Source organism: Cyprinus carpio, chromosome B8, assembly GCF_018340385.1.
Source record: "Cyprinus carpio isolate SPL01 chromosome B8, ASM1834038v1, whole genome shotgun sequence".
Classification (NCBI taxonomy): Eukaryota; Metazoa; Chordata; class Actinopteri; order Cypriniformes; family Cyprinidae; genus Cyprinus; species Cyprinus carpio.
The window spans coordinates 13,242,287-13,257,014 of record NC_056604.1 but is presented as its reverse complement, the minus strand read 5'-3'; the positions used below and the strand labels follow the sequence as shown (position 1 = coordinate 13,257,014).

At 35.4% G+C, this 14,728-nt stretch overlaps 1 protein-coding gene across 1 annotated transcript; it reads right to left on the bottom strand.

Annotated features, from left to right (window-relative positions):
• Positions 1–354: 354 nt before the first annotated feature.
• On the bottom strand, positions 355–9,150 carry LOC109080471 (location of vulva defective 1-like). Its single transcript, XM_019095529.2, has 4 exons — positions 8,881–9,150; positions 2,952–3,323; positions 2,516–2,621; positions 355–1,515 (listed from the first exon to the last, which is right to left on the bottom strand). The coding sequence occupies exons 1-4, from the start codon at positions 8,945–8,947 to the stop codon at positions 1,509–1,511; spliced, it is 552 nt and encodes a 183-aa protein (XP_018951074.1). The 5' UTR covers positions 8,948–9,150; the 3' UTR covers positions 355–1,508.
• Positions 9,151–14,728: the final 5,578 nt, after the last annotated feature.

Genomic DNA, 14,728 nt, shown 5'->3' with positions numbered 1-14,728 from the left:
GTCAATGTCCAAATACGTTTTGGGGCCAGCTGTTTGGGACTCTCATGCTATTTACGTTACTTAACCAGAGAGGGCACTTAAGTGCATAGTCATATTTACAAAGATGCCTTTATTCATTGACTCTGCATATCTCTTCCTCTATCTCCCTTGTCTTTTACAGTCTTTATAACCTATTGGATTAGAGAGACAGAGAAAGGGAATGTGTGGGTGTGTGTTTGTGTGAGAAAGAGACAGTGCATGGGCGTAAATGTGTGTGTAAAGCTGGAATGCTGAGTAAAAGGGGCTGAAAAGTAAACACAGATAAACAGACAATGTTATCTGGGATCCACAACAACACAATATGGCAGCGCAACATACTTTGGAACTTTTTTATTGAAATTGATTGAACAATAAGTAAAACAAAACCCCAAAACACAAAGTCAAACTCTTGGCTTTAACTGGATTCTGACATCAAATGGCAAAATGAGATCATGGAGTAACGAGAAATAAAGAGGAATCTGGCAAGCAAGAAACACAAAATATCGTTGCAAACAACTGCAGTGTCTTGTCAATACTAAACATTTATTCTTCATCATTCAGTGCACCTAATACTGATCTCTTAAAGCAAAGCCCAGGATAGCAATGCTCTCGAACATCAGAAAGAAACACAAACCTCAACACTGACAAAAAGAAATGCAAACAACTCAACTATACCATGCAAAATGTCTGTAGTATGCTGTTAAAATGATGTAGTCCAGGCTGAGGAACATCAGGATTTTAGAGATACATGCCAATAGCAGCTGTGCGCTGGAGCTAAGCGGATTGGAACACACAATAAATGATGCGTTCCAGAGGAAATGATGTCACTTTTGGAATGGGTGACAGTTAAGAACAACACAGTCAAGTCACTCCGTACTAATGCACTTTCAAATGAGTAAATCTCAAGCACTTATTGTGTGCTGCTCCCCTTAACTAATAATTTAAAAAATATTTATTAGTTAAAGCCGGTTACACATCTTGAGAACAGAATGTGTCCTCAGCATCTGCTTATGACAGTTCAAAGACTGTTCATAATGCGTCATAGTCCAAATGGACACATCTGTAGAATGGGAAAAGAATAATGATTTTGGATTAGTTTTTTTTTCTGTATGATATAAAAACATACAAGCTTTTGCTTGCATGGGCAGCTGTTTGTTTGTTTTTGTTTATTAGGCCCTTTACAAATTGAACATTCATTAATCTCCTGTTACATTAATATGCATTAAAAAAAGATACTGTAACTTCCTGTGGCCTCCCACTATTGGGATAAATAAGGCTTTTCAGGCTAAATAAAATAACTTGTGGGCACTGGGAAGGTGTTTTTGTGGGAGGGCATCTTTTTCAATGGGAAAGAGGATGGGACACTCTCCTGCTCCCCGTACAGTCCTGGATGGATGGTGAGAGTGCTGCTTGGATTGTTTTTAACATCAGAACAATAGTTCAGAACTTCCCGGATTTCTTCTTCTTCTCTTCCTGTCGTGCCTTTCTTTTCAGGGGCTGGGAAAGAAGGAAAGAGGAAAAGCAGTTTAGCACAAATACACCACAGTCAGACACAGACTTGTTTTTGTCCATGTAACAGACAAAGATTACATGATAATATATATTAATAGGGTATTTAAATTTCATTTATGAGTTTTATTCATAAGTTTGACTCAATAATGATCCAAACATACTTACAAAATCTAGATTTTTTTTTAGATCATATGAATTCAATTGGTTATTTTATTATTATTATTATTATTATCATTATTATTATTATTATTATTATTATTATTATTTTTTTTGCCATATTATTATTGTTGTTTTGTTTTTTTTTGGGGGGGGGGTTCACACCATGTTAATACCACAAAAAATATAGCATGAACACCACTGTGTTGCTACGCAATTTTAAAACAGTACATTTGTACAATGTACAAACATGTCCATTATGACATCACGTCCCTGTTCAGCATTCTGACCCTTGAATAGTTCAGTAGTGTTTTTCTCCAATATTTGCCATTTGTTTCGACACTGGTAGAGGACTGCTTGGAGTAGCAACATAGTTTTGTCCATCTCTAACATGTTTAACATTTTAGGAGCAACTGGGTTACACTAATTAATATGGGTTATCAATGAAACAGTAAGACAGTTACAGAGATCAAGATGCTCTTTTGTTTTTGAGGCTTTCGTTTCTTTGCAGTCCTACAACATAGAAACCATTTACTGTTAGCATGCAAAATTTCACCTCAGCCATATATAGAGAACACATTCCTAAAGCAGCCAGCTACATCTGTTAAACATTATTGTCAATACAACATTGGACTCCATTGACTTTTAATTGTATGGGCAAAAAACACATATTTCAAAATATTGAAAATGCAAAGAAAATCATGTAGGTTTGGAATTGAATGAGGGCGAGAAAATAATGACTTTATTTTTTAACTCAATGATATTTATGAATTCATGATTGTAAAAAAAATACTTTTATACTTTCTGTTATTTATTTTCTTGTACTTACGAGTATTGGCCCATTCTTCTGACCAACAAGATGATTACAGCAATGACAACAATCACTGTGATCAATGCACCGATTACGATCCCCACCAACTGTCCTGTGCCCATACCTGGAATGAGGAAAATCACCAAATATCATGACAATGACTGCTCATCCTCACTCTGAATTCACGTCCTCATTCTGAATTCACGTTCACACCATTAATGATAATATAATGATGAAGGTCGTTCTAAATGTAAAATAATAGCAGAGTTCACACCTCAACTTTAAGGATAATGACACAGATAAACTATATAATTGCAATCACTTGTATAAAAAAAAAAAAAAAATGTCCTAGCCTATTAATGATAAAAACATTGAGTTATCGTTCTTGGTGTGAACAGGCCTGTACTTTAAAAATATTTACATTGTATGTCTGTGAATAGACTGTATAGCTAACCTTCATCCTCCACCTCTTCATCTGCAGTCTTTGATTCTATGTCTTCAACTTTCTCAGGCATTTCTGCTTCTGCAAAGACAGTAGTGGCTTCAGGGCTGGTTGTCTCTATAGGTACAGCTTCTGTTGATTGTGTTGTATCTGTTAGGGCTGTTGTTTCTAATGGGGTTCCTGACTGTATCACTGATGCTGTTGTGGAAACCATTGGCACTTCTTCTGTCGTGGCAGCTGCTTCTGTAACCTCAGGAGCAGGCTCTGACATTGAAACAGCATCTTGAGGAGATGTTACCTCTGTTGTGTATGTGAAAGTAGGTGAATCTGATGCAAGATTTGGTTGTGGAGTTGAACCAATAGCTGTTGGCACCACCAGAGTACCTAGTACAAGAACAACAAAAAGGTTCATAAAAATCTTCTAATAGAAACCCTTAGATGTTCATTACAACATAAGAGGATAGAGTTGGATGAAAATGGAAAAATCCTACTGACGCTGTTTGCTGTCTGTTTTAGTTCTCCTGTGGTTGTATTGGAGGGGTAAGCTAGAATTTTCTCATGGCCTGCCATTAATAGCAAGAACATTCCGGCCTTCATAATTAGCCCAGTAAACACACACGTACACATTCACTTAGTCATTTACGTAACGTATAAACATTCTGCCACTCCCCCAATAGGGAAAAGTCATGCCCTGACTATTCAGCTCCACACTAATGAGATCACTTCCTTTCTACATCATACCTTCAGCCAGAATGCCAGACTAATTGTCTCACTTCCTGGGTGGAGCTGGCAATAACTGCACAGAAGGAGATGAAGCATTGAAAAAAAAAGGGAAAGAAAAAAAAAGGAAAAAAACAAAAACCATGGCAAAAATGGCATGTTTCCTCGGGGGCTGATCTTAGATATTTCTGCATCACTCACAATGACCTCAGCAACCATTAGAGACACTGCAAAAACTGATCTCAGATCTGTGCTTGTGTCTAATCCAGATGCACTCCACATGAGAGACTTTCTCTTGGCGATCTGAGGGGAAACTCCCTTTACAATAACACCACCTCAACTGCTGAACTACACACTTTAAAATATCAAACTCAGCATGCATTGCACATCAGCTCTGGGTGAAAAGCAAATTACTGTTTCGGTTCTTTAGTAATAGTTTTATGAAGCACATTTTGTATTTTACTGATGATTATGTGACCCACACACTCTCAGCAGTTTGGAATTAAAAGAGTTCTTCCCCCAAAGAAAATGTGTCATTATGTACTCATGAGGGCGAGCAGTTTCCCATATGACTGTCTTTCTTCTGTAGAACCCTAAAAGGAAATTTCTATAATGAAAAAACATGACACATTTTAATATATATGTTTAATATAATTGTTTCTGAAAATTACAGCACTAGGAATTTCTGAGTAAAACTGGCTTCTACACCAATTTTTTTGTGTGTATGTGTATTTTTATGATATGTTTATGGTACTTTTGAGTTCTTTTTGAAGTTTCTCCTTCATTGTAACTGCATCAAAAGAACAACCAGTAAAATTTGTCCTTATGTAATCCACAGAACAGAGAGTTATACAAATTTGAAGTGACATGAGGTGAGTAAATGACAGAATGTTCAGAACTATCCCTTTAATAATAGGTTTCCACACAGTTTGTTATTTTAAATCCATATTTATATAACCTAATTAACTGGACTCCCAAAATAAAACATCAAAACAAGTTAAGAACTTTTACGTGAGAGGAGAAAATTATTTAATTATAAGTGGGCATCAAAAAAAAAAAGAAAGAAAAAAAGACGGACAGAAAAATCTGTCACTGTTACTTTCCATAGTGCCACAATCAAACAAAACAGTCCTGTTAAGAAACATATGTAAGTGTGGGGTGTGGTCAGAGATCACAATGTCCTGTGTGTATGTGTGTAAGTGTCAGTTTGTGTGTTTATATTATGTTCTTGTTGACTGCTGCTAACAATCAGCTCATTATGTTTGAGACCCCAACAATTAGTTCTAAGTATGGCTCTCTTTCCCTCCAACCACTACCACACACTCACATAAATACACACGATGTGATGGAAGGAGCGGAGTATGGAGAAAGAGCCAGCTGTTAAGGTGCATGGCCAGCGATTGTAACTGTAAGTTATGTAAAGCATAATGTACAGTCAGTCCCTCATTATTGTGGAACAACAGCTTGTAATGGCCACTCATTATGTTAACTGACAAACACTGAATTAATAATACAGTAATATTAATACAGTAGAGATCATTTTCATGACATTCGAAAACTGATACATAAGATGGCACCAATTGTGTTTGTATGAAAGTGAGAGCGTGTCTAAGGTGTGATACAAGAAACGTGACAGTAGTGACCAGTTAATCATAATCATAAGTCCCACACATTCACAGGAAATACCCTACTACAGCACTGAATAATAAGGTGGATTTCATTCATTCTCCAAATATTGATATTAGATATTAGACCACTAAATGCCTTGATTGAGAAACCATTGGGCTAGTACAGACTGCAATGAGTTAATCCACCCATTAGATGATCAAATTCAAATCTATGACCAAGAACATTTTCCTGACAAAACTGAAACCATAAAAGGGAAAGACAAGGAAAAGGAGAGATAAATATAGAGGGAAAGAGCAGAGAACAAGGGAAATAGAGCACAAGAGGCCAGTGTAGGGTGTCTGTTAAACAGGGAGGCAGAATTGTTTTGCCGGGTTACAGACAGGAAAGACTGATCTTCCTTTACCCTAACTAATTACTCTCAGTCTATCAGATTAATCTCAATCTACTGCTTCAGCATGTGTGTGTGTGTGTGTGTGTCTCATGAGGGAGTATGATGCTGGAATGTTTTAGTTCAGGAAGAACAAGTGAAGAACATCTCAAAGACAAATTCCCTCCTTCACACACACACACACACACACACACACACACACACACACGTCACGTGGCATGTCATGAAAGGGCAGTAGAGGACATAGCAAGTGAAAATTCACTCTTATCAACAACACACATTCACATACTTAGGCTCTCAAGCTCACAATCTCCAGGGAACAACATATCTCAGACTAACACACATCCTAATCTAAGTACGTTTAGTTTAAATTAGTAAATTAAAATTAAAACTAAGATTTAAAACAGATCATTAAAACTGGAACCTTTTTTTAAATCATATGTTCAATTTATTTTTGCCACTTTTCAAATGACTGATACATATAGATTGTTTTTTTTTTTCAATCTAAAAATATGAAGATTTATCATAAAAATAATAATTATACTTCAATAATAATTATAATAATGTTTAGAAATAACATAAAAAAATAAAAACCTTTTCTTTATGTGGTAACATTTATCACTTTTTACACTTTAGACCCTCTAACTCTAGCACTCTCTATTCTAATTCTATTCTTTAAAAAAAAAACTAACACTAGCCTTTCTAATCTTTTTGTATTCTGTTTTTTTTTTCATTTATTATATAATAAAAAAAACTTGCTACATGCATTAAGCTAATTTAGACTTGTTATAGCACTTGTGTGTCATTGCTCTTTTGTTGATTTTGATTGCTTCCATTGTCCTCATTTGTAAGTTTCTTTGGATAAAAGCTCCTGCATGCTAAATGACTAAATGTAAATGTAAATACAACACATAGGAGTCCAGACCTGAGGGAGACAAAACTGGATAGATATCTAATTGAGCTCTACAGTTCCCCACCAATCTCTCAAGAACATTTGTGAAGTTCATTTATATTTAACACTAAGCTGTTGATTGAAATTTCTAAAGAGTTTTGTTTTTATATTTTCCGTTTTAATTTTAGTTAAAGCTCCAAATTAATTATGTGCTTTTTCATTTTTATTAGTTTTTATTTTTAAGTTTTAGTAATTTTAGTACTTCAACGCCTGGCTTTCATTGTCATTCGCTTCCAGCTATTTGTAGCTGTACAAAAAAGCTAGTTTTGCTGCTTGATATGATAAACTGATGTGTCTTACCATATTATTTTAATGTATTATTTTAATTATGAACAAACTGGTTTGTAGTGCGAAGAGTTTTACCATTTGTCTGCTCTTTTTTATTCTTCTCGTTATTTCCCTACAGCAGCTAATGAACCAGAAGTCTCACACATTCACAGAGAACGGCTTATTTCCATGTTGAAAAATAAAGTGGATTGAAAGTGGATTGGACCGAGCACCAAAACACACTTGTAGCCAATCACCAGTAAGGGATGTGTACAGTGGTGATGGGGGAGGTGTCTGTGTTGCATAAATTTGGAGGCAGAGAAATCAAAACAGTGTTTCTCAGAAATCTGCTCCTTTAACAAGGATGATTTTAAGTTATCAATAACAACATTGTTAAAGAGTGAATTTAGATTATGAAGATAATTTACATTGTGTTGTATGGAATTAATTCAAATATAACACAATAAAGTCAGTTCAGGTTAATCTCTATCAGACAGCACTTTAAGGAGTTGATTTGATTCAGAACAAGGACTGGATTTCATTTCATTTTGAGCTAAAGATTAAGCAGAACAAATAAATTCAGATTTATCAAAAATCTGTTTGCACTCTTAAGTTGAATATGAAGTTGTTTGAGCTCTGTAAATAAGTTGGGCTGAGTTTGTGGTATAGCAGTCAGAGACCCTGTGTGAGTTTCAGGGTTCATGTAGCTAAATTAACGGTCAGTACACCCAATACCTCGATGCGCTCTCACGTGTCAGTTTACCATTACTCTATTCATAACACACACAACACATAACAGGCTGACTTAGAGATCTGAAAAGGTAAAAAGTTCACAAAAAAACACAAACATTAATTTATGTCTCCAAAATAATTGTATAAACAATGCTGCATACTAAAAAAAAGAGTACAGAGTAGAAACGTTTAACTATCTGATGAAGCCCGCTTTTAGAACAGGGAGTGGCACCACCGGGGGAACGGGAAGAAAGGGAGACAAATGGCAGCAGGAGAAAGAATGAGAAAGACAGACAGAAGGAAGTCTGGAGAGGAAGAGTGTGTGTTGATGCTCTCCTCTGATTGCAGGGAGTGAAGTTTTCCAAGTTTGAAACTTGCTGAGCATTTTAATGGGATGTTTAGAGGGCTGTAACCAACCCTGAGCAGTGAGTCAGAGGCGCTGCAGTTTAAAAATAACGCACATGCCCCTCCAACCCACCTCTGAGAGGGGTGAAATCTTGATACCCTGCCAAAGATGGTTACAAGCGACGGGGGGTGAGGAGAGGGAGAGAAAGAGCTCTCTTTCTCTCTTTCTCTCTCTTAGGCCACCTCTGCCCTCAGATGTAACCAGCCCATGTGGACTAAATGTGCAAATGTTTCCCTTAAATATAGAGTTGGTGCTAGTATTAATACATGTGTAACCCTGCCCAGAGTGAAAGAAACAGAGAAATTGATCAGTGCTGACTTACTCAAAACGGGAATTACACTCATTGCACCATTACATCATTTTCCCAGCACTAGGTCCACATGAGAGAAACACTGTATCAGCACATGCCTAGATGTGTGGATAATGTTTATCATGAACAGAAGGCAATGAAACATCTATAGATGTATGTACTGTAAAAATTATTTTTCAAATTAAATAAAAAAGTCTTTCTACTTCAAAATTTCACGTTCATTTACTTGCATTGAAAACAGTGTATATATATATTGTAGCTGATCACTTAAATACTACAATAATTGTATTAATGATCTAAATAAAGAAATAAAAAATCTAATAAAATCATTTAAACAATTAAACATTATAACACACCTTTTCCCTTTACATACTAAAATTTAAAGCCAAAACACACCTCAGAAGAGAAAGCATCATTTAGTGAACGTAATCAAACAAAAATGAACTGAATGAATGAAGGATATGGTCAGAAACAGATGGACAGAATGCCCTGCGTGTTTGAAAGAAAGCAGAGCACCCTGTATGTGTGTTTACTTACTTGCTTGGGTAAAGGTACTGAAAGGCCCCGTCAGGGTGACCAGAAGCAGTAGTATGATCCTCATCATGGTCACTGTTGGTCACTTTTCTCCAGCTGAAACTTTAACAAATTAAGAGGCTCCTGAAAGTGCACAGCAGACTGTTGATGAAATGCTGGCTCACACACTCAGAAGTCTGGCTTAAAGTTGGTTTGAATGGAAAGGGGCGGTGAGGTCTGAAGCAGCAGTCTGGACATAGGCACTGAGAGCCAGAGTGAGAGAGAGAGTAAATGTGCTTTAGTGTCTCTTCAGAGGGTGAGGGGGCTGGGCATTGGGGTTAGGTGGTCCTGCCCCTTATGCCTTAAAGTAAGTCTCTGTCTCTCTCTCTCTCTCTCTCTCTCTCTCTCTCTGTCTCTCTCTGACTATATAAACCTGAAAACAGCTTTTTATATTCCTTTTTTTTTTACTTTTTTTTACTTTTACCATTATATATATAATCAATCTTATGGAACATAGATATGCTATATTTAATCTTATGTGAATATAAATGGCAGTGATTGCTAGACAGTCTGATTAATGGTTAACTACTGAAAATATGGCTTTCCACAAAAATCGAAAATTAGATGTGACTTAAGGCACTACAGTTTATTGTACAGACTGTAAGAGTTATGGCTGTCCTTCATAGCCACGCTGTGTAGTAATTGTGTGAAATTAAATATGGCGCACACCCTGACTAAGGTCTAATAGATTATGGGAATTTGTGAATTTAGGATGTAATTATGGACAGATTGCTTATTTTACGCTTGAAAATGAGAGTTGTCTACTTCCACGAGGCCTATGCAAAATCCTCCAGCACATCAGTTCATGATTCTGAGGAACTGGAGCAAGAAAAATATCCTACTTGACGCCGAATTATTTTCAACCGTTAAAAAAGTGTGAAATGGCTTGTGAATGTGAGGCATTTGTTGTGCGTGAATGCCGGCATTTTATGCTGCCATCTAGTGGCTAATTTGTGTACTTACAGGAGCACAATGTTCCTTCTGTCTGACAGCAGCCAAATCCACTCTCAAATATCAACAAGCCCACACAGAACATTTCTTAAAGACTGAGGGTAGTTATGAATTAAAATAGCAGCACACGTAAAAAATTGTGTAGGTTCATTCCTGTTATTTATTACATTTTCATGTCTATATGTGATTTAAAACATTGGATATAAAGTCTTTACAGTACCACAATTGGGTGAACATACGGGTGAATTTTTAATATTTTCTTTCTTCATGTTTTCCCTTTCTCTAGTGAAAATGTGTCAAACAAAACATGTTTTCTTGGGAACATTGTTTTAATTGAGTAAACTAATTTAATCAGGTTTCCTGTGTCCTCAATATCACTTTCAAATTGTTTGTAGTCCTTTTAACAAACAAAAGCTTTTTCCTTAATGACAGGAAATAATATAATTCTAAATCTAAACAGGAAATAATACATAATTCTGGTGTGGAAACAGCATGCATTGATGCTTTGTTGTATTAATTGGTGTGTCACTGTGAAGCATTCCATCATTATAGATAAAACAGAAACTGGTATGGTAATATCAACATTATGCTAAACTCTTAGTATGCAGTTCCAAACTCAGCATTAATCTGTCTTAGAAAGTTCAAAAGGTACTGCATAACAGGAATGACCCTTGAGTGTTTGAAAGACATCTTTTAACTCATTCAAATAGCTTCAGCTCATCAAAATTTAAAAGAGGAAAGAAGAGAGACCACAGGCTACACACATCACACAAAGACCCCAGGTGGAGGACTCTTAAGTAAGAGGAAAGTTAAATCAGTTTAGCTTAGAATTAGAAGCAGAAGGGACACTTAAAATGAAATACTCTTACTCACATAAACATACAAAATATGTTCACACACACATTCCCAGGAGCAGTGATCTTAGATGCTTGCAGTATTGCCTGCTCTCCTTTTTTCATACAGTAAAAGAGAGAGAGGAAGCAAGAAAGAGAGAGTGATACGGATGGAGGAGGTATGAATAAGAGCAGAACAGAAACCAATTCTATCAAGGGTATATAACAGTATTTATTAATAACAAACACACACACACACTCAGGATGGCAGATGCGCCTAAGAGTCTCCATCAGGTGAAGGGAACTCAAATACAGCGGACAGAAGACAGTGAGTATCTGTTTTCTTCTGCCTCTGCAAACTCAAATTCATTTCATACGTTGCAGTACACTTCTTACCTACCAAGTTTATAAAACAAATCAGTAATAATTCAATCTTATTCTATGATAATCTTTATTATTTTCATTCAAGCATTATTTGTAGTGATGTTAAAAACTGTCTGTTCGGGTTGTTTACTGTAGTTCTGATTGTTTATTTGTATATTTGGTCGATTTTATGCTTATTTTAAATTTGATGGTACTGTAATTCTATTAATTCCATTTCCTATTGTTTATTTATTGTTAGTTGATAAATAGCAATAAAGTTTTATACCAGGCATTATACTGCATCTTTATTTGACTTTTTTATACTTGGTTTTTTTTTTTTTTTTTTACATTAGCTATTAAAATTAGAGAGCATAAACATATAATAAATCTCTTGTTAGTCTTGTTTATTATTACATTTTAAATACTATTGTTTTCATATTTAAATTCACAATGGTCAAGATGTTGGATTTATTCTCTTTGCTTTTTACTTTAGAGCATGACCTTAAGCTTTAAAGGATACTGTCAAATTAGCCTGAGAAAAAGAAAGAAGTCGAAACAGAGTGAGAAACAGAGGGAGAGAGAGGCTGTTTTATTTGATTGCTTTTGTGTGGGTGTGAGTGAGGCAAAAGAAAAACTGCAGAATGTTAATTTTTCACCTTTCTCAGCTTTTCTGTGGACTTCTTCAACTTTTGTGATTACAAATGATGAGGCAGATTATTCCACACACACACACACACACACACACACACACACACACACACACACTTTGTCATTCTGAGGCTACGGTTTCTGTACTTTCTGTAGATGTTAGATGTCAGCAAACTCATTCGCCTGGCTGCATTCGCTCCTCTCGTTTACCCTGCAGTCTTTTACCCCTGAGCGCTGTAGGAACACTTCAGCAGAAGCCTCTTAGATACATTTTTTGCTGCAGTGACAGGGCCTTCTGTCCAGATGTACTCGAGCACCCAGCAGTGCAGTGACTTAAGGGCAGCAGTTAATCATGACGTATCGCAAGGACCCTCACTTCACTTCAGACCATTTAAATGCAACACAACAGGACATTTTGACACTGCTGCAGTGGATTATTTGTGAATCTCCAAAGAACAGAGAGATGTTTCAGTTCTCTGACCTTTGGTGTCAGCTCTCATTATATCAAAAGCTTTATTTAGTCTGCCCGACACTTTTGTGTTACTCTCTTACACACACTCACACACTTAAGCACAGAAAGGTTTATTGTAATTTTATCAAGAAAAGGATGGTATCAAATGCTGCAAAACACCATTTCTACTTAATCTCTATAATACTACGAATATGATTTCTGCTGGTGTAATCTAGTGTATATGGTTTAATATTTACAGCAATATTGTTATTTTTCTTTTTTTCTATATTTTAGTATTTTTCATACTATATCATAATATATTAGAACAGTTCACATATGAAAAAAATGAAAATTTGCTGAATATTTACTCACCCTCAGACCACCCAAGGTGTAGATGAGTTTGTTTCTTCATCAGAACGAATTTAGAGAAATGTAGCATTACATCACTTGCTCATCAATGTATCCTCTGCAGTGAATGGGAGCCGTCAGAATGAAAGTTCAGTTTTCAGCAAATTTTTGTTAACTATTCTTTAAAGCCTCCTTAAAATTTAAACCAGCTACAACTAGCAAACCAGTAAAGTTAAGGAACCTGACAAAGATGTTTTTCCAGGGAAATATTATTAGACTTAAAGCATCTGTGTTGTGTGAAAATTCTATCATTTTCTCACTCTTTAATTGTTCGGAATGTCTTCACTGCTGTTTGGAATCCCAGTATAAAAATCTTTCTTGAAACTTGCGTTGAGTGTTAAATGAAGATTTGTCTGCAGGAATTAAATGTGAGAGAACTTTTTTTTTGTGTGTGTGTGTGTGTGTGTTTAGCTTAACATATTTTAAATTCAATTTTCAAGATGCCAATATAAATAGATGGAATAAACTGTGTGTTGAAGTAGAGTATCTTTTCTTCAGAAATATCTTTTCTGTATGCTTGTGTATTGCTCCCTTGTTTCGCTTTTTGTGACAGCCTCATGATTAATCTAAATTCTAGAGGATTAATTGTAATAGACAATATATTGATATGATATTGAGGAATCCTGTATGATCAGTTTTTTGCTCTTTGCTCATTTTGCTCTTGTTTAGTTACATGGCCATTAGAGGGCGACATAGATCCTCAGTGTAACCTATACAGAAACACGAGACACCAATTATTTACCACTGAAGAACATTGCAAACACATTTCCATGTGAAAATGCATATGTCATTTCGTTTCATAACACTTATAAAGCTTAGAATTACACACATAAACAGTATTGGAGTAGTTATCTAATTCAAAGCATTTCTGCATTAGCCCAAGATCTACTTTCCTTAATCAATTATTTTATTATTGTTATTATTATTATTAGCCTACACAGAGAGTGTATCATGACTCAGTAGCAGTATTTGATCTGTTTTTCAGTGATGGTGAAGTACGCACACATTCATGTTGTTGCAGCTGAAAATGAGAGATGTGCTTCAAGATTAGGACTGACAGCAGAAGTCAGTCTTGGCTCTTAAATGTGCCTATTTCAGCGGAGTCACACATCTGATGTTAGAAATATTAAGAAACCTTTGCTCTGAACCAATCTTCTTCTTGTTTATAGTCTCTTTGACAGAGCATTCAGTGACATTTATGTCGTCCTCCTCTCTGTCAGTGTTGTTTAGATTAACTACATGCATCTATTAAAGCTCTTTAACAGATAAGTGGTATAATTTCACTCAAGCATCTGCCGTCAGCTAATGAAATGCTTTGAGCTGTAGTGGTGTGTAACCCTCATACAGACACGAGAGAAAAATTTAGATACTGCTTTAAAAATGATCTTTTAAATTGGTCTTGAAAGAGAAAGATTTTCTCCCTGTTTGTCTTTATGTGTGTGTTCGGGTTTGAACACAGTGAGAGGATGACAGTGAAGTGTTGTGGTAGAGAAAGATGACTCCAAAAGGCAATAATGTCTGTCTGTATATTTATGAACTGGTCTCTGAGTGATTCAGAAGATGTTTTAGGGTGTGATAAATGCTGACCTGTGAGCTGCTCCTACAGTTGTACAATTTAGATTTATATTTTCAGTCTTTCAGTTTATATGCTTGGAAATATTACTGCCTGTCATTGTGTGTGAATTTGTTCTTGCGTTCAGTAATATGAGCAGGTCCACATAAAATATTTTTACTAAGTTATTAATGCCTTCACACACACACTAACGTGCAAAGTCTGTCTTTACTGTTTATGAAACATTTTAGTGTTTTAGTATTTCAGAAATATTGTCATCTGACTAAACTGAATAATTTGGAAATGATTTACATATTATGATTTGAAAACAAATGCAAAGTATTAAAAAATAAAAAAATATGAACGGATAAAAATGTATATGTTTTAAGCAATACAGTTGAAATAACATTGACTGGAGCAATTTTATAGTTAATAAGGTTAAGTATTTTTAAATAAATCTAATCATTGCTAAATGTAATGAAAAAAATGATAATTTATTAAATATACATTTTAAAATGTTTAAATCCATTCCAGAAAAGTCTGATATTTTCCGCTCAGATCAATATAATACACTTAACAAAATTATAAATGCAACACTTTTGTTTT

Coding starts and splice junctions, on each gene's coding strand:
- LOC109080471 (XM_019095529.2), bottom strand. CDS start 8,947: ATGATGAGGATCATACTACTGCTTCTGGTCACCCTGACGGGGCCTTTC. Junction 3,324..8,880: donor CAGTACCTTTACCCAAGCAA/GTAAGTAAACAC, acceptor TTCTTGTACTAG/GTACTCTGGTGGTGCCAACA. Junction 2,622..2,951: donor TGAAGAGGTGGAGGATGAAG/GTTAGCTATACA, acceptor TCCTCATTCCAG/GTATGGGCACAGGACAGTTG.